At 34.6% G+C, this 13,572-nt stretch overlaps 3 protein-coding genes and 1 pseudogene across 5 annotated transcripts; 1 reads left to right on the forward strand and 3 right to left on the reverse strand.

Moving 5' to 3' along the window:
* Nucleotides 1–1,724: 1,724 nt before the first annotated feature.
* LOC120137186 lies at nt 1,725–2,239 on the reverse strand. Its single transcript, XM_039153001.1, has 2 exons — nt 2,101–2,239; nt 1,725–2,016 (listed from the first exon to the last, which is right to left on the reverse strand). Exons 1-2 carry the CDS (start codon nt 2,223–2,225, stop codon nt 1,725–1,727), a joined length of 417 nt encoding a protein of 138 aa, XP_039008932.1. The 5' UTR covers nt 2,226–2,239.
* An 809-nt stretch (nt 2,240–3,048) lies between these two features.
* LOC120137184 (UDP-glucuronic acid decarboxylase 5-like) lies at nt 3,049–6,860 on the forward strand. Of its 2 annotated transcripts, none has more exons than XM_039152997.1 (13): nt 3,049–3,137; nt 3,543–3,662; nt 4,474–4,560; nt 4,675–4,762; nt 4,974–5,065; nt 5,142–5,206; nt 5,288–5,376; nt 5,646–5,723; nt 5,803–5,896; nt 6,113–6,179; nt 6,273–6,336; nt 6,427–6,467; nt 6,559–6,860. In XM_039152997.1, exons 2-13 carry the CDS (start codon nt 3,573–3,575, stop codon nt 6,736–6,738), a joined length of 1,035 nt encoding a protein of 344 aa, XP_039008928.1. In that variant the 5' UTR covers nt 3,049–3,137; nt 3,543–3,572; the 3' UTR covers nt 6,739–6,860. The 2 variants fall into 2 exon arrangements, with proteins under 2 accessions (XP_039008928.1, XP_039008929.1); XM_039152998.1 differs by lacking the exon at nt 3,049–3,137 and adding an exon at nt 3,311–3,418.
* Nucleotides 6,861–7,110: 250 nt separating this feature from the next.
* On the reverse strand, nt 7,111–7,799 carry LOC120137187. Of its 2 annotated transcripts, XR_005517416.1 has the most exons (3): nt 7,587–7,636; nt 7,453–7,495; nt 7,111–7,372 (listed from the first exon to the last, which is right to left on the reverse strand). XR_005517416.1 is itself a non-coding variant. In XM_039153002.1 (2 exons), the coding sequence occupies exons 1-2, from the start codon at nt 7,708–7,710 to the stop codon at nt 7,449–7,451; spliced, it is 171 nt and encodes a 56-aa protein (XP_039008933.1). In that variant the 5' UTR covers nt 7,711–7,799. The 2 variants fall into 2 exon arrangements, 1 of the variants encoding a protein (XP_039008933.1); XM_039153002.1 differs by lacking the exon at nt 7,111–7,372 and having other exon boundaries at nt 7,449–7,495; nt 7,587–7,799.
* Nucleotides 7,800–9,193: 1,394 nt separating this feature from the next.
* Nucleotides 9,194–11,105, reverse strand: LOC120137141 (annotated as a pseudogene).
* Between the last annotated feature and the right edge of the window lie 2,467 nt (nt 11,106–13,572).

The raw sequence follows: 13,572 nt of genomic DNA on the forward strand, positions 1-13,572 counted from the left end.
CTTCAGAAAATATTGGTCAAACGATGTCAGAAAGAGAATATTAAAGAAAATTGGTAGCCAAAAGGCAGTGTGATTGCATCAGCCCACGCGGTAGCCTCCACGTAAACTTTAACTGGATAATAGCCTAAGAATAATTTATGTAATGTGAAGTATAAAAGTGATTGCAAATTATAATATTTTGATCAAGTGACCAGCCCCTTTCCCCTGTTAATAGTTTTTTTTCCCCTTTTGTTTGTCGCCTACTGTCAACTTTCATTTGATGAAATGTGAACTCAAGGTGATTACCGGTTACCACTTACCATGTCAAGTTATATGTATCCTTATGAGAATTCTTACAAACCTTCAATCACATTAAATACATGCGTGTGAGAATAGGCGCATATGTACACCAACACTTTCTTTCTAATATGATCTCAAAAGTAAAATTCATTTTTGTACAAGCATAAAAAAAAGGCCTACATGAGGACATCTGATCTGCAATCCCAATCGTGTATACTCCGTTCTAGTGCTGGCCGTTGCATCCGCTTTTTTATTGCCTAGACGGTGGGCGGTGATTGCCTACTGGGTTGGGTCCAGATGGGGATTTATGAATCTTCTTCATTTCAACCTGTTTTCTCATTATTTTACAGTAGCAAAAAAGGTTTTAGTCAATGTGTTTTTGTACTAGGTGGGATAAAACACAATAATTCTAGCTGAAGAGAGTACTCGGTGCTTACACAGTTACGTGACCTTGGCATGGGGCTTATAGGTCTGAAGTTGAAGTGAACTGTTAGCACTGAAAGAAAAAGATAAATGCATTAGAACCTACAACAATATGTGAAAGCCTACTTCATGTAGTCACATGCAATTTATTTGGCTGTAAGCAAGAGATGGACAGAGAGAGAAGTTTGCCTGATTCAATAGCTTGAACATTAATTTGGGAGTCCTGGAGCTGAGAAACTGCAAGAATGAGGCATGGTAGTAGAAGATAGATTAGAATTTGGTCTCTCATCTTATGCAGGTGGTGGTATGTGCTGCAGCGAAGGAGCAAATTTATCTGATACATTTGCCTTAATCATAGCCAAACTTGAAAATAGATGTAGGAATGTTTTGTTAAAGGTGCTAGGGAATCCTATGCCATTACATGATTGATACGATTGAGAAATCTGTGTCTGCTAATTGCGAATTGACTTATTCTATGTCATCATTTCTGGGTGATCATTGCATCCAATATTTGTTACTACATGCTATGCTAGTATTAGTTTTTGTTGAGCGCGTGCTTTGAGCATTGCCGTCGGTGGCTGTAGGTGTATACATAGGATTGAAGCTTGCACAGTTAAAAATAGTTTAAATTTTGAGATTGGGTCCCAAAAATGAAAATTTGAAAGTGGCTTTACAGATTAGTCCAATTCTTTTCTGAATAATATATCCATCATATAAAATTTTAAGTTTTGATGAATATATGTTCACAATTAACCATGAAAATCACCAGAAAATCTCTTGCCAGTTTCCCCATTTCATAACCAATAACTGTATTATGTTCTTTAGCTTTAGGGATATTCCCTTTTTTTGGAAGAGCGGCGTAAGAGGATGTTTCAAAATCACAGGAAAGATCCAAATCAGAGAGAGAGAGAAAGAGAGAAGGTATGAATTCCATAAAAAGGTGAGACGGCCTATATTATTACAGAGTTGTCTAATGAAAAGAAAAGGGTATATGATATGGGTTATGGTAGTTTATTCATAATTTAAGACCTAACATAACTTCCCATCCTGACCACCATGCCATCAATGTCACGCACATACCCCACCCTTTGTCCCCACTCCTTCTTCTCCTCCGGCTGGCTCACTGGCACGGCCCCATTCTCCACCGCCCGCTTGAATGCAGCATCAAGATCAGAGTAAATAAAGCAGAGTTCCATTGGGGGGCGGTGGAGATCAGATTTAGGCAGTTGGACTGCACCAGTTAGATCATTGGTTTCGTGTTGATACTTTGGGGTAAAGGCAATGGTGGTCTGTCCACTCTCCAGCTCTCCCCATCTGCAATTTTAATCCCACAAATACAAAATAATTCATTAAAGCCATTTGGAACTTCCAAAATCACATGCAGATATATATACAGACCTGTGAGACTCGTCCAAGCGACGAACATTGTAACCAAAGGCTTTTTCATAGAAATCAACAGATTTGGCTACGTCCCTAACGTAAAATATGGTGTAACCCAGAACTGGGTTAAGACCAGACGCCATTGTTTTTTTTCTTCTTTTGATCCAAAAATATGATTGATTTTCTTGATCTCAGCTAGATGTTAGAAAATATTTAAACACAGTTTCTTTTTCGGCTTCTATACTTGTTTGCTTTGAGTTGATACTAGGTTATAACACGTGTGCAGTAATTTGGCTACACGTGACATGCATGCAAATGTTGTCTGATTCAAGAACTAGCACCTGGCTTATGGCGATCGTCAGTTTATCGGTTATTCACCGGATCCAAGTCTTGGAAGAAGAAAAAAAGCTTAAGGAGTACTTTTGTTTTTGTACCCGATCTCTGAAAATTTTCATTATTATATTTTTAAATTTTAAAAATGTATCAATATTATTATTTTTATTTTATATGAATATAGTTATTAGAATTAGAATTTTATTGTAGAGAAATTTAAACTGTGATTAAAAATGGTTGTTCCTTGTTTTCATATGTAATGTGGTAAGGGGAGGTAAGATAGTAGATTGTCCTCAATATTAGATTGAGAGCAGTTTTCGTGAGAGACCTCCAAATTATAAAATACTCTCCATGAGACTCGATCCCACGACTTTAAAATTAAGAACCTTGTGCTCTACCAATTGAATTGGTGAATATTTTTTCACGTTGACTTTAAACACGTGGCAGCTACCAGATACGTACGTAGGCTTTCAAGTACAACTTACAAGAGACAACTCACGTAAAACGGTAAAAGAAAAAGGAAAATACATCTATTTCTGTCTTGTAAACGCAAACGCAAAGAATCCGCATTAATTACCACTCATAATTATAATGTATAATAACCTCCCTTCATTTCCCCCTTAAACACACTTACCGAGCAGAGTAACTATTGATTTACCAATTCCTAATCTCTCCATTCTCTAATCTCAAAAAACCCCACCCTTCAATCGTGTTTGTTTTAGGTAATTAAGATGGAAAATTAAATGATTGGAATATGGGCTTTTAGTTTGATCTGTATTTTTATGATTATTATCGAGTATACATAAATGAAATCTTTCGCTTTTCGTAATGTTGAAAGGGTTTTCGATTCAACCAATTTTGAAATTTTGAAATCTTTTTTGGGGATTACGTTTCGAATTATGGAACCATTCTTTAGGCTAAAAATAAGGCTATTTTTGTGCATGTAAGAGATCAATCTCACTTCAATACTTTTGTTTGATCATTGCCTCGAATTCTTAATCGGGTCTTCTATTTTAATCTCTGATCTGAAAAACTAATTCTTTTTCCCCCTTCAAATCCATGAAAAAGTTATCTTTCAGTTGTTCTTTTGTCTTTTTTCCCCTCAATCATGTCCCTTTCTTTGGCAGGTTATTGAGGTAAAACCCAAGATCTGAACAATGGCGACAAATTCATCCAATGGGGAACAACAAACATCCTCAAAGCCACCACCCTTGCCATCTCCATTGCGCTTTTCTAAGTTTTTTCAGGTGTGTTTTTTGCCATTTAATTTAATGCTAAAATCTTGTTATTCTCTATCATGTTATTGCAGCTTTTTGTTTCTTTGTGTTAATTGATAGCTAGAGACTGTGATGTTTTCTGGAGCTGGGTGGTAGCTTTTCTTTGTGAATTACAACCTGTTAAAATGCTTGAATGACATTAGCCTTTGGTTATGGCCTTATGGCTTAGGACGATGCTTTAATTAGATTAATTTTAAGTAGGGCAGACTACGAACTGCCCGCAGATATAATGATCGATTCGGGTGTGAAGATACAATGGCATTCCTCTTTCTGAATTTGTACTCTCACTAATATGTTTGATTGCGTGTTAAAATTCTTATTTAGTAGTGTATCTGTTCAATGATTGTTAATCTTGTAAAATGTTCAAAGAAAATTATTGGCAGGCCATGTTCGAAAAAGCGACCTCTCTTGTTTCTTGATTGCTCGATGTGTAATTTTCTGTCTTTTCTGAATAATTGCCATGAGATAATTTAGAGTAACATAAAAGTAACTAATACTTCGAAACCATGCATCCAGATTTGTTTATAACCATGTTCAAGATGATTCCTGAACGAATCCTAACGTACTTGTACCTCATGATCAAGTAGCTCTAGGGTTCTAGAATCCTTTACTATGGTTAAGTATTCAGCTTAGTTTTGTGAACACTGCCCGATATCTTGTTTATTTAATTGCTTATTTATTACATAAAGTTCTTGTTGTTAAGTTTGGATTACAGTTTAACTTCTTCTGTCATTTACGTTTCATTTTTATCTCTAATGTTATATTTTACTGTTATCGATAGGCCAACATGAGGATCCTGGTTACCGGAGGAGCTGGTTTTATCGGTTCTCACTTAGTTGACAAATTGATGGAAAATGAGAAAAACGAGGTTTGGAAATTTTCTTATCACATCCAACCTCCCTTGTTATGAAATTATTAGCTGAGTTGATACGAGTATTTGACCCATGTACTAAGATTATTATGTTCTACACAATTATACCAGGTGATTGTTGTTGATAATTACTTCACTGGATCAAAGGACAATCTTAGAAAGTGGATAGATCATCCCAGATTTGAGCTTATTCGTCATGGTAACTTATGGTTTCTAACCATCTGCGCTTAGACTTGAACTGTTGAACTGAACTTAAATACTGCTGAGATGATAGTAGACTATATATTAGAACAAACAATTTTGAGAAATTTGGCGTTTTTATGAATTATTCCTAATTATGATGAGATAAGTTCATTGGCTGATACAAAAAAGGTTTCTGGTAATTTAATCAGACTTTTTCTTCTCGGCAGATGTTACTGAGCCGTTGTTGGTTGAGGTTGATCAGATTTACCACCTTGCATGCCCGGCTTCTCCAATTTTCTATAAATACAATCCCGTGAAGGTCGGTGTTGGTGTGTTTCGATTGTTTTCTGAAATATTAGTAAGCACTTCTTTAATTTTACTACATATTTCCATAGACAATAAATACAAATGTCATCGGCACACTAAACATGCTGGGACTTGCCAAGCGGGTTGGAGCAAGGTTAGGGAATGCTGTTCATTATAAATTTATCTACATTACCCTTCTACACTGGCTTTACTTGATTGAGATTTTGTGGAACAGGATCTTGCTCACATCAACTTCAGAGGTATATGGAGATCCCCTGACCCATCCACAACCGGAAACATACTGGGGTAATGTTAATCCAATCGGTAAGTTTCTTCAATTGAAATCTGAGCCACGTTTATGAATTCACTCATCTTGCTGGACAGTTTTTGCTTGAAACTTCTGTACTCGTGAAGATATAATATCTTCTCTAGAAGATAAATTCTTGCCATTAATATATTTAGCTTGTTTTCATACAAATCTGCTGCTAGTTGATACTGTATAATGTCGAATTGGATTTTGGAAGTTAGCTTCGCAGGATGTTTAATCTTATGAATGCATTACTCGGACACTGAATGCCTTCTTTGTCTTATAGGGGTTCGGAGCTGCTATGATGAAGGGAAACGTGTGGCTGAGACCCTAATGTTTGATTATCATAGGCAACATGGGATAGGTAAAAATTTCTTGGTTTGCCTATACGAAGTTATCCTATAATTATTAGTCTTGAAATTGTCCTTTTATTGTTTACCTAGAGATACGCATTGCTAGAATCTTCAACACATATGGGCCACGGATGAACATCGATGATGGGCGTGTTGTCAGCAACTTCATTGCTCAAGCACTTCGGTAATTTTTTTTCTTTTAATGCGCTGTATTGTTGTCAATGATATAACCATTCGCCTATCCACTACAGCTTATTTCTTGGTTTGTTGCCAATGATATAACCATTCGCTTATCCACTACAGCTTCTGTCACCTTTTAGTCGATCATCTAAACACTTTTCCTTGATTTTCTACTGAGCAAGTACAATCTCTCATTTGACATCCCTTTTGCACTTTGTAGTGGTGAACCACTTACAGTTCAAAAACCTGGGTCACAAACTCGCAGCTTCTGTTATGTCTCGGACATGGTATGTGACAGCTGTAAATCTCTTGACTGGCTTTGATTCGTTCGGATATCTCTCTACCTGAAAAGAATTTAGAGTATTTGTGTATATATATAGGTTGACGGCCTTATTCGTCTCATGGAGGGGCAGAACACTGATCCTATCAATATTGGGAACCCAGGTTATCTAACGATCACTGTGATATTATCTTTTTGGCGTATGGCCATTGTCATGTATTTTCTGATTTTCGATTCTTTTTGTACCGTTTTAGGTGAATTTACAATGCTAGAGCTTGCCGAGACAGTTAAGGAGGTGAGTTCCATATTCTCTCTGTTTTATTTTTACCCTCTATGCATCACTTGTTTATCTTGATCCTGTTTTATGGCGTGCATATATTGCACAGCTTATTAATCCTGAAGTGGAGATAAATATGGTGAACACTCCAGATGATCCTCGACAGAGAAAACCCGACATCACAAAGGCAAAAGAAGTGCTAGGTTGGGAGCCACAAGTAACGTTGTGGGATGGGCTTCCGCTCATGGTGGAAAACTTCCGATCAAGGCTAGGAATCTCCAAAGCGTGACCAAACCATTAGTGAATTATACTAATAGAGGAATGATATTCACTGCTGGCCAGAACATATCTGCAATCTGTGTGTTCTCCCTTCGCCTCAGATTGATCTTTATTATATCATACCAGAAAGAAGAAGAAAAACCATAACCATTGAACGTGGGAATTTTGTGCTGCTATTTTAATTTTCGGTCCTTACGGATGATGGTCTTGAATGCCATGAATTTTGTTTGCTGCTGCTGTTAATAAAAAAAAGTATCTTTCTTCAAACAACTCCCTACTTTTAGTTATGCTCTTTTCAACAACCCCTCCGCCCAAAATTGGGTGAAATGACGCACTTCAACGATCTTGAACGGCAAGCTATGCATCTTTGACCATCTCTAAGTTGATAAAACTGGCAAACATTGTCATTTTATTATTCTCAAAATGATAATACAATAAAGGCTTAAACACTAACCGCAGATGGCGTTTCAACATTGTTCAAAGACAACCATTAATGATATCACAAGAATCACAATTCGCAACTTGAGTATTCGGAACTGGTGATTTCTTGACGTTATTCTTATACCGGAGCTCGTCGAAAAACGAAGATAATGAAAACAACCGGAAGCGTCAAACCAGATGAGCATTTGTAATCTGCAGATCACCTGCATACCAAACGCGAATTCAATCATTTTTCATTTTAAAAAAATGAACTGCACGGAATCCGAATCTAGGGCTTATTTACTTCTTGTGCTTCTGGGCGAAAGGTGAGTTCTTCACATCTTCCTCTGCAAAAAAAAAATAAATAAATAAAAGGTGATTAATAAGAGAGACGAACAACACGTTTACAGCGAAAAAGAGCGTATAAAATGATGTTACCAGTGAGACCTAGGGAGAACTTGGTGATGATGGTTCCGGTTACAGCGAAATCGACAAGGAATGGCCAGGTCCGGTTGAACTCTCTCTTGAAGAAAACAGGCCAAGGATCGAACCACCTCTTCATCTTCCTTTCCTTATTTTATCTTCTGATTCGTACTCTAGCGCTGTTTCTCTTCGCTTTGGTGGATGTGAAGTGTGAACGAGGAGAAGGGGTTTTTGTTAACAATGATTTATCACGGCCATTGGATGATTGGCTGGGTTTAGGAGTGATTATTTCATGGGCTAGGTCACACTAGATTAAAATTTAATGTTTATCAAGATATTAAAGTTTAGAGTGATGTTTTTTCAGTACAGGCTTGATTAACATTTGAATTTAGTTTCATGATTCAACTTGTTATTTATATTTTTTAATAAAACTTAACACTTAAATTTAATTTAATTTTCACACATTTTTAATACGTATTTGAATATATTTATTTGACTACGATAACAACGCATCAAGATGTGTGGAAAATGTAAATTCATTATTTAAGTATCAATTTGGACAAAAACATATAAATGTTAATTTAAAATATTAAACTAAATATAAGTATGAATTTAGAAATAAGTAAATAAATATCAATTCAAATCAATTTTGAATAATATAATTAACATTATATATATAATTTATTGCATAATTTTTAGATATAGTTATAGATATCACATGAACAATTAAATGTTCTTACTGAATTCATATTTCAGGTGGTCTTTGTGAGACAGACTTCATGAATTCAATGCACCTTAAAAATTGAGATTGAGGCTTCTGAGTACTCTTAATGATTTTGTATCATTTATTTGGGTGGTTTATACTGAGACAAACTTTGATGAAATCACCTATGTAAATGTGAAAGATTAGCCACATTTTATGAAAGACTTTGGGTGGTCTTTCTAGAACACTTACTAGCATCCCGAGGTATATTGGCTAAATTTGTTTATCTATCGCGGAACTCACTTGGTGAAGAAGTTACTCGCGTGTTGTGAATTTACTCTTATTTTAACAAGTTCTAGATTCATTCACTTATTAAGAAAAGAAATATTTATTCCACTATGAATCAGTTCCAGATACATTTACTAGTTCTTAAGGGACTAACTTCATTGTTACTCTTTTCTTGTATTTAAAATTGTCTAGTTATTTGTATTAGTGTGGGATTGATTATAAAGCAAATAATGGGAGGTTATTTTTAGGGGTTGTGTTACCTATATTTGACTATTAGTGAGTGGGTGGAGTGGGTAATTGTCATTTGATAAATTTATCCCTCTACCACTCCCATAAAAGGGATTGTTCACTTCCTAATCATATATACATTTTGATGATTTATGTATTTCTTTCTTGGAATTTTCTTATCAAAGCGAGCATCACAACCGCACAAGTGAGTTTCATTTCCTCACTTCGAGTGTACGAGGTTTGAAAGATTGTGTTAATTTTGGTAGGCAACGTCCATTTTCAGGATTACATCAATCCAAACAAAATTAAATCATTTTACCACAATACATTAAATCATTTTATTTATCTTTTTTTCTTTTATTATTATTTGTTATTCAATGCTAACAATTTTGTTTTACAGTTCTCTATTTTCTAACAGACATTACCGACAGGAGGAACAAATCGCGCTCATATCCTTCGAACAAGGAGATTTACGCCAAATTCCGGCTGGATCAGCAATGCGTATTGAGGCGAGTGGCGATAGGTTGGAGCTATGGTGAGGCTGAAGTTGGACACGATGATTGCAAACAACACCTGAAGTTCAGTCATGGCAAGGCTCTGCCCAGGACACACTCGAGCCCCTAAACCGAAAGGAATGTAGGCTTGACAACTTTTGCATGCTCTTGAAATGCCATTGCCGAACCTCTCAGGATTGAACTTTTCTGAATCTGGTCCCCAGAATTTAGGATCGGTGTGCAATTCTAGCATCCATAAACCAAATATTAACCCCTTTTGGGATTTCTACGTCACCCAGCTTCAGATTTTGCAAAGCCTGCCTTGAAACAAATGCTGTTGCTGGATAAAGTCTCAACACCTCAAGAATCACCATTTTTAACTGCAATAAACATGTAGAAATTTAGAGTTTGAGGCCAGAATTTCGAGTCATATATAGTCATATTACGCACCGCTTTCATCTTGTGAAGCATGTCGAAATTCAGCGCGCCATCCTTGCACACTTGTGAAACTTCAGCACGAATACGAGTTTGCCATTCCGGATGTGAAGCCAATAACATTAGTCCCCATATGGCGGAAACTGCGGTAACTTCGGAGGCAGGGATGCAGATGTCCTTGCAGTTGTCGACTATGAACTGGTCGGCTGCTATATATGGCTCGAGATTACCTTTTGAACCTTCAATCATCACTTGCAACAAATCTTTACAAGCGGTCTCACTCTCAGAGTGCTTATTTACTATCCCCATAATTATCGAATGAATCTCCTTCTCAAGCCTCCAAATCTCTCTATTGTTCTTAGTGGGAAGATATCTAATATGGGGGGGGGGGATAAATAATCAGATTGAGCATTGTAACAGATTTTTTAACTCAAAATGCCAGCAAACTACCTGAAGAAAGGGATACCACTTAGTATTGTTGGTGAGCTCATGGCATTAATGAGAGCTAGTGATTTTGGAAATATTTCCATTCCCTTTTCCCACTCATCTCCAAAAACCACCTTCGAAATGACATAAGAAGTGAAGCTTCTTACACAGTCATCCACTCTGATGTCTGCAATCCCACCATTAGCTTCAATTATATTTCCCCCATGATTTCACCAGTTTCCCGCCGGACTCCACCATTAGCTTCATCATATCCTACAGCCACAAGATATTCATTTAAGTGGAAATGTATTGTATAATTAACAGAAAGCTTAAGCCTTTGAACTTTAATTTGTACCTTGACCTTGTCCATGAAAAGATGGGGAACTATAGTTTTTCTCTGATAATACCAGACTGGGCCATTTGTGGTGATAAGACCCTTCCCTAGCAAAGCTCCACGATCTTTCTGTAGGTAAGCAGGTTTCCCCATATCCAACGACGTGAAGCAGTTTATTTCTCTTACGAAATAAGTGTCAGCTACAAACATGAACTGTGACCTCCCAAGTGCAAACAAGAACGACTGACCTGTGGGATTCGAATTCCAGAATCATGTTTAATAAGTGGATTATTCATTGTGACAAATGAAGAAGGATTTAGGCTATATATATAACAGATACCGTATCGTTTAGTCCACTGCATAAAATAAGGGAAGAGATTCATTAAACAATGACGAGAGGACAAGGGCTCCTGCGCCTGCATGTTTGGGGACTGATCTTTAGCAGGGGGAAGCATTCGCTTCATTTGAGGAACGTTGCCCAAAAGGAAGGTAGGTACTGGACCTTTGATCCCTTGCTTTCGGAGAATCAGTCGACGATTCTCTCCGTTGAGCCAGAGAACATGAAAGAGATAGACGATAAAGGTGCAAAAACAAAAGATGGTGACAATGAAAATGAAGAAATCCATCGGGGCTGCCTGATTGGCCTTCCAACTATCAATGCTTGCAACTTATTTATATTCTTGGCCAGTTTTACAGCCCATTAGACTCATTTCCTTTTTTGCTTATAATTTAGCCAATTATTTGTTACTTTTTCATTAAAAATTTTATAATTTGAAAGAAAGACGTGCCGCATTTATCTTTGTCGAAATAAAACATTTTACATAAATATATATTGTATAAATTTTAACAATGATGTAATCTACAAATAATGATTAAATCGCAATGAAGTAGTGGTGTAATTAAAATAACAGATTTTAAATAATAAATTTTAATTATATAAATATATATATAAGAGATTATATTGCAAATTTAGTTTCCGCTTTGAAAGTATGAACCAACTTATCTGTGTAGTTAAAAGAACTATTGTTGTTCCTAGAGGTCATGGGTTCGAGCACTAGCGACTATAAGAGTGATTGAGCGTTCATTGTCAAATGATTGAGAGTATTTAGAATAAATACTATTTATAATTACCTTAGCTTAATCAAAAAAATTTCGCTTTGTAAGCCATCTTAAATTTTTATTGTAATTAAATTTTAGACAAAAGCCAAGAACATTTTTCTTTTTCTGTATTTTCTTTATGTTTAGTGTTTTTTTATCGTAAAGTTATTTTTTATGGAGTGTGTTCTATGTTTATGCGATTAGAGTGGATTGAAGAAGATTTTAGTACGTATTGAGATTAGTTTGAAAAAAATATATTATTGAACTACATAATTTATTATCAGTTTATTCTATAAACATTGGATTTGTCTCAATGATAATGCCTTTTGTTTCACACCCAATGGTCTTGAGTTAACTTCAAAAAAAATTGATGTGAAACTTTATCTAATAAAATGACTTGATTCAATTATCAAAGTTGTTGTATCTTTTTCACATGTGTCACTATATGATTGAATGATCAAATTTATTAAATCAATTTGAAATTAGGATTAAACTAATATAAAGATCCAATTTGCAATTATAATATTTTTTAAATTGATATATTACTTTTTAAATAAATATTAACCGCATGTGATTTAATTAATATTATTTAGATAATTAAGTGATATGATTGATAAAATTAATAAATGAACAATGAAATTGAAGTTGCCCATATATATAATTGGTTTATAATCATATTTGTAAGCTAAGAATCTTGAGTCATTAAGACAATAAATGACATCATAAATGTTTGATTATATTAATCTAGATTTATTATAGACGAACAAATTGACACAATAAATATTTGAACTTATTTATGAATTTTGATGACATCAAATCCATATAATATCATATGTTTATACTTTTACATTTTTGAACAATGTTCATTAGACTCCATACATTAATAATTGAGCTTTAGATCTTGGTTGAAGACATTAGATAATAGAATTTGGATATTGTTTGATGAACTTTTAATTTTTAATTCATGATTTATATTTTAATTAATTTTGATATTATATTTATGTATTGAAATCACATATCTGACAAAAAAAAATATGAAATGCCATTCCTTCCTTAAATCATCAAATCTTAACATAATATTAAAAAAATATTAATATTTTTCTGTAAAAATTAAATAGTTAACAGAGAGGGTATATTACAATTTACAATGTTAAAATATGTGTCAAACTATATAGTTTTACATTGTGTAAGTGGATCCTAACCCATATTTATATATATCCAAATGGACAAATCATATGGATAGCATATTTTATATTTATGTATACTATTGAGCATACAATTCATGTTACATATGCTTAGGATTGGTAGGGTTTGATTAAAAGAAAAGTAAATGAAATAGCCCAAAATCCCCTAAAATAATAACTTTATGCTTTATTTTATGTAGGTATAACTAAAAGTTTTATGTTAAAAAGTTGATATTTTTCAAAAGATATTTTGATTTTAGGTTATATTTTATGTAGGTACAATTAAAAGTTTTATGTTAAAAAGTTGATATTTCTCAAAGGATATTTCAATTTTAGGGGATTTTATTGATGTTTAAGTATTTTTTATTGATATTTTAAAAGAACTTATTTGGTTATTAATGTTATTTATTTATAATAAATCGGTCATTCACCATCAAGATGTTATTAAAGTGATAAAATATTGACGTGACACGTTAAAATGATTGATCAAGTGTGAAACAACCATGTTGATCAGTCATTTTAATCCTTAAACTCTACTACTATCCCTTTATCGCTGTCCTATATCCCTAAATCTTTCTAAATCATAAATATCCAAATCCCAAAACCCTTTCAATTATGTACATGATTGAAATATTCCTTTAATTGAAAAGTCAGATACAGTTGAGGAGAGACTGGATAACTTATCTCATTCATGCAAGACTGAGGTTGTTCTAATTGTCGATTAATCTGATTATTGAAAGTGTATTTAGAACTTTGGGACGACGGCAAAGAATTGGTCAGTCATAGAGTTTGACAATCGGTGGGTAGGCGA

The sequence above is a fragment of the Hibiscus syriacus genome, unplaced genomic scaffold (genome assembly GCF_006381635.1).
Source record: "Hibiscus syriacus cultivar Baekdansim isolate YM2019G1 unplaced genomic scaffold, ASM638163v2 tig00110652_pilon, whole genome shotgun sequence".
Lineage (NCBI taxonomy): Eukaryota > Viridiplantae > Streptophyta > Magnoliopsida > Malvales > Malvaceae > Hibiscus > Hibiscus syriacus.

Excerpts from the sequence above, each read along its gene's own strand:
- LOC120137186 (XM_039153001.1), bottom strand. The coding sequence starts at position 2,225 with ATGGCGTCTGGTCTTAACCCAGTTCTGGGTTACACCATATTTTACGTT. Across the intron at positions 2,017-2,100 it reads CGCTTGGACGAGTCTCACAG|ATGGGGAGAGCTGGAGAGTG; the intron begins GTCTGTATATAT and ends TTAAAATTGCAG.
- LOC120137184 (XM_039152997.1), top strand. The coding sequence starts at position 3,573 with ATGGCGACAAATTCATCCAATGGGGAACAACAAACATCCTCAAAGCCA. Across the intron at positions 5,066-5,141 it reads ATAAATACAATCCCGTGAAG|ACAATAAATACAAATGTCAT; the intron begins GTCGGTGTTGGT and ends ATATTTCCATAG. Across the intron at positions 6,337-6,426 it reads TATCAATATTGGGAACCCAG|GTGAATTTACAATGCTAGAG; the intron begins GTTATCTAACGA and ends GTACCGTTTTAG.
- LOC120137187 (XM_039153002.1), bottom strand. The coding sequence starts at position 7,710 with ATGAAGAGGTGGTTCGATCCTTGGCCTGTTTTCTTCAAGAGAGAGTTC. Across the intron at positions 7,496-7,586 it reads GTTCTCCCTAGGTCTCACTG|AGGAAGATGTGAAGAACTCA; the intron begins GTAACATCATTT and ends TTTTTTTTGCAG.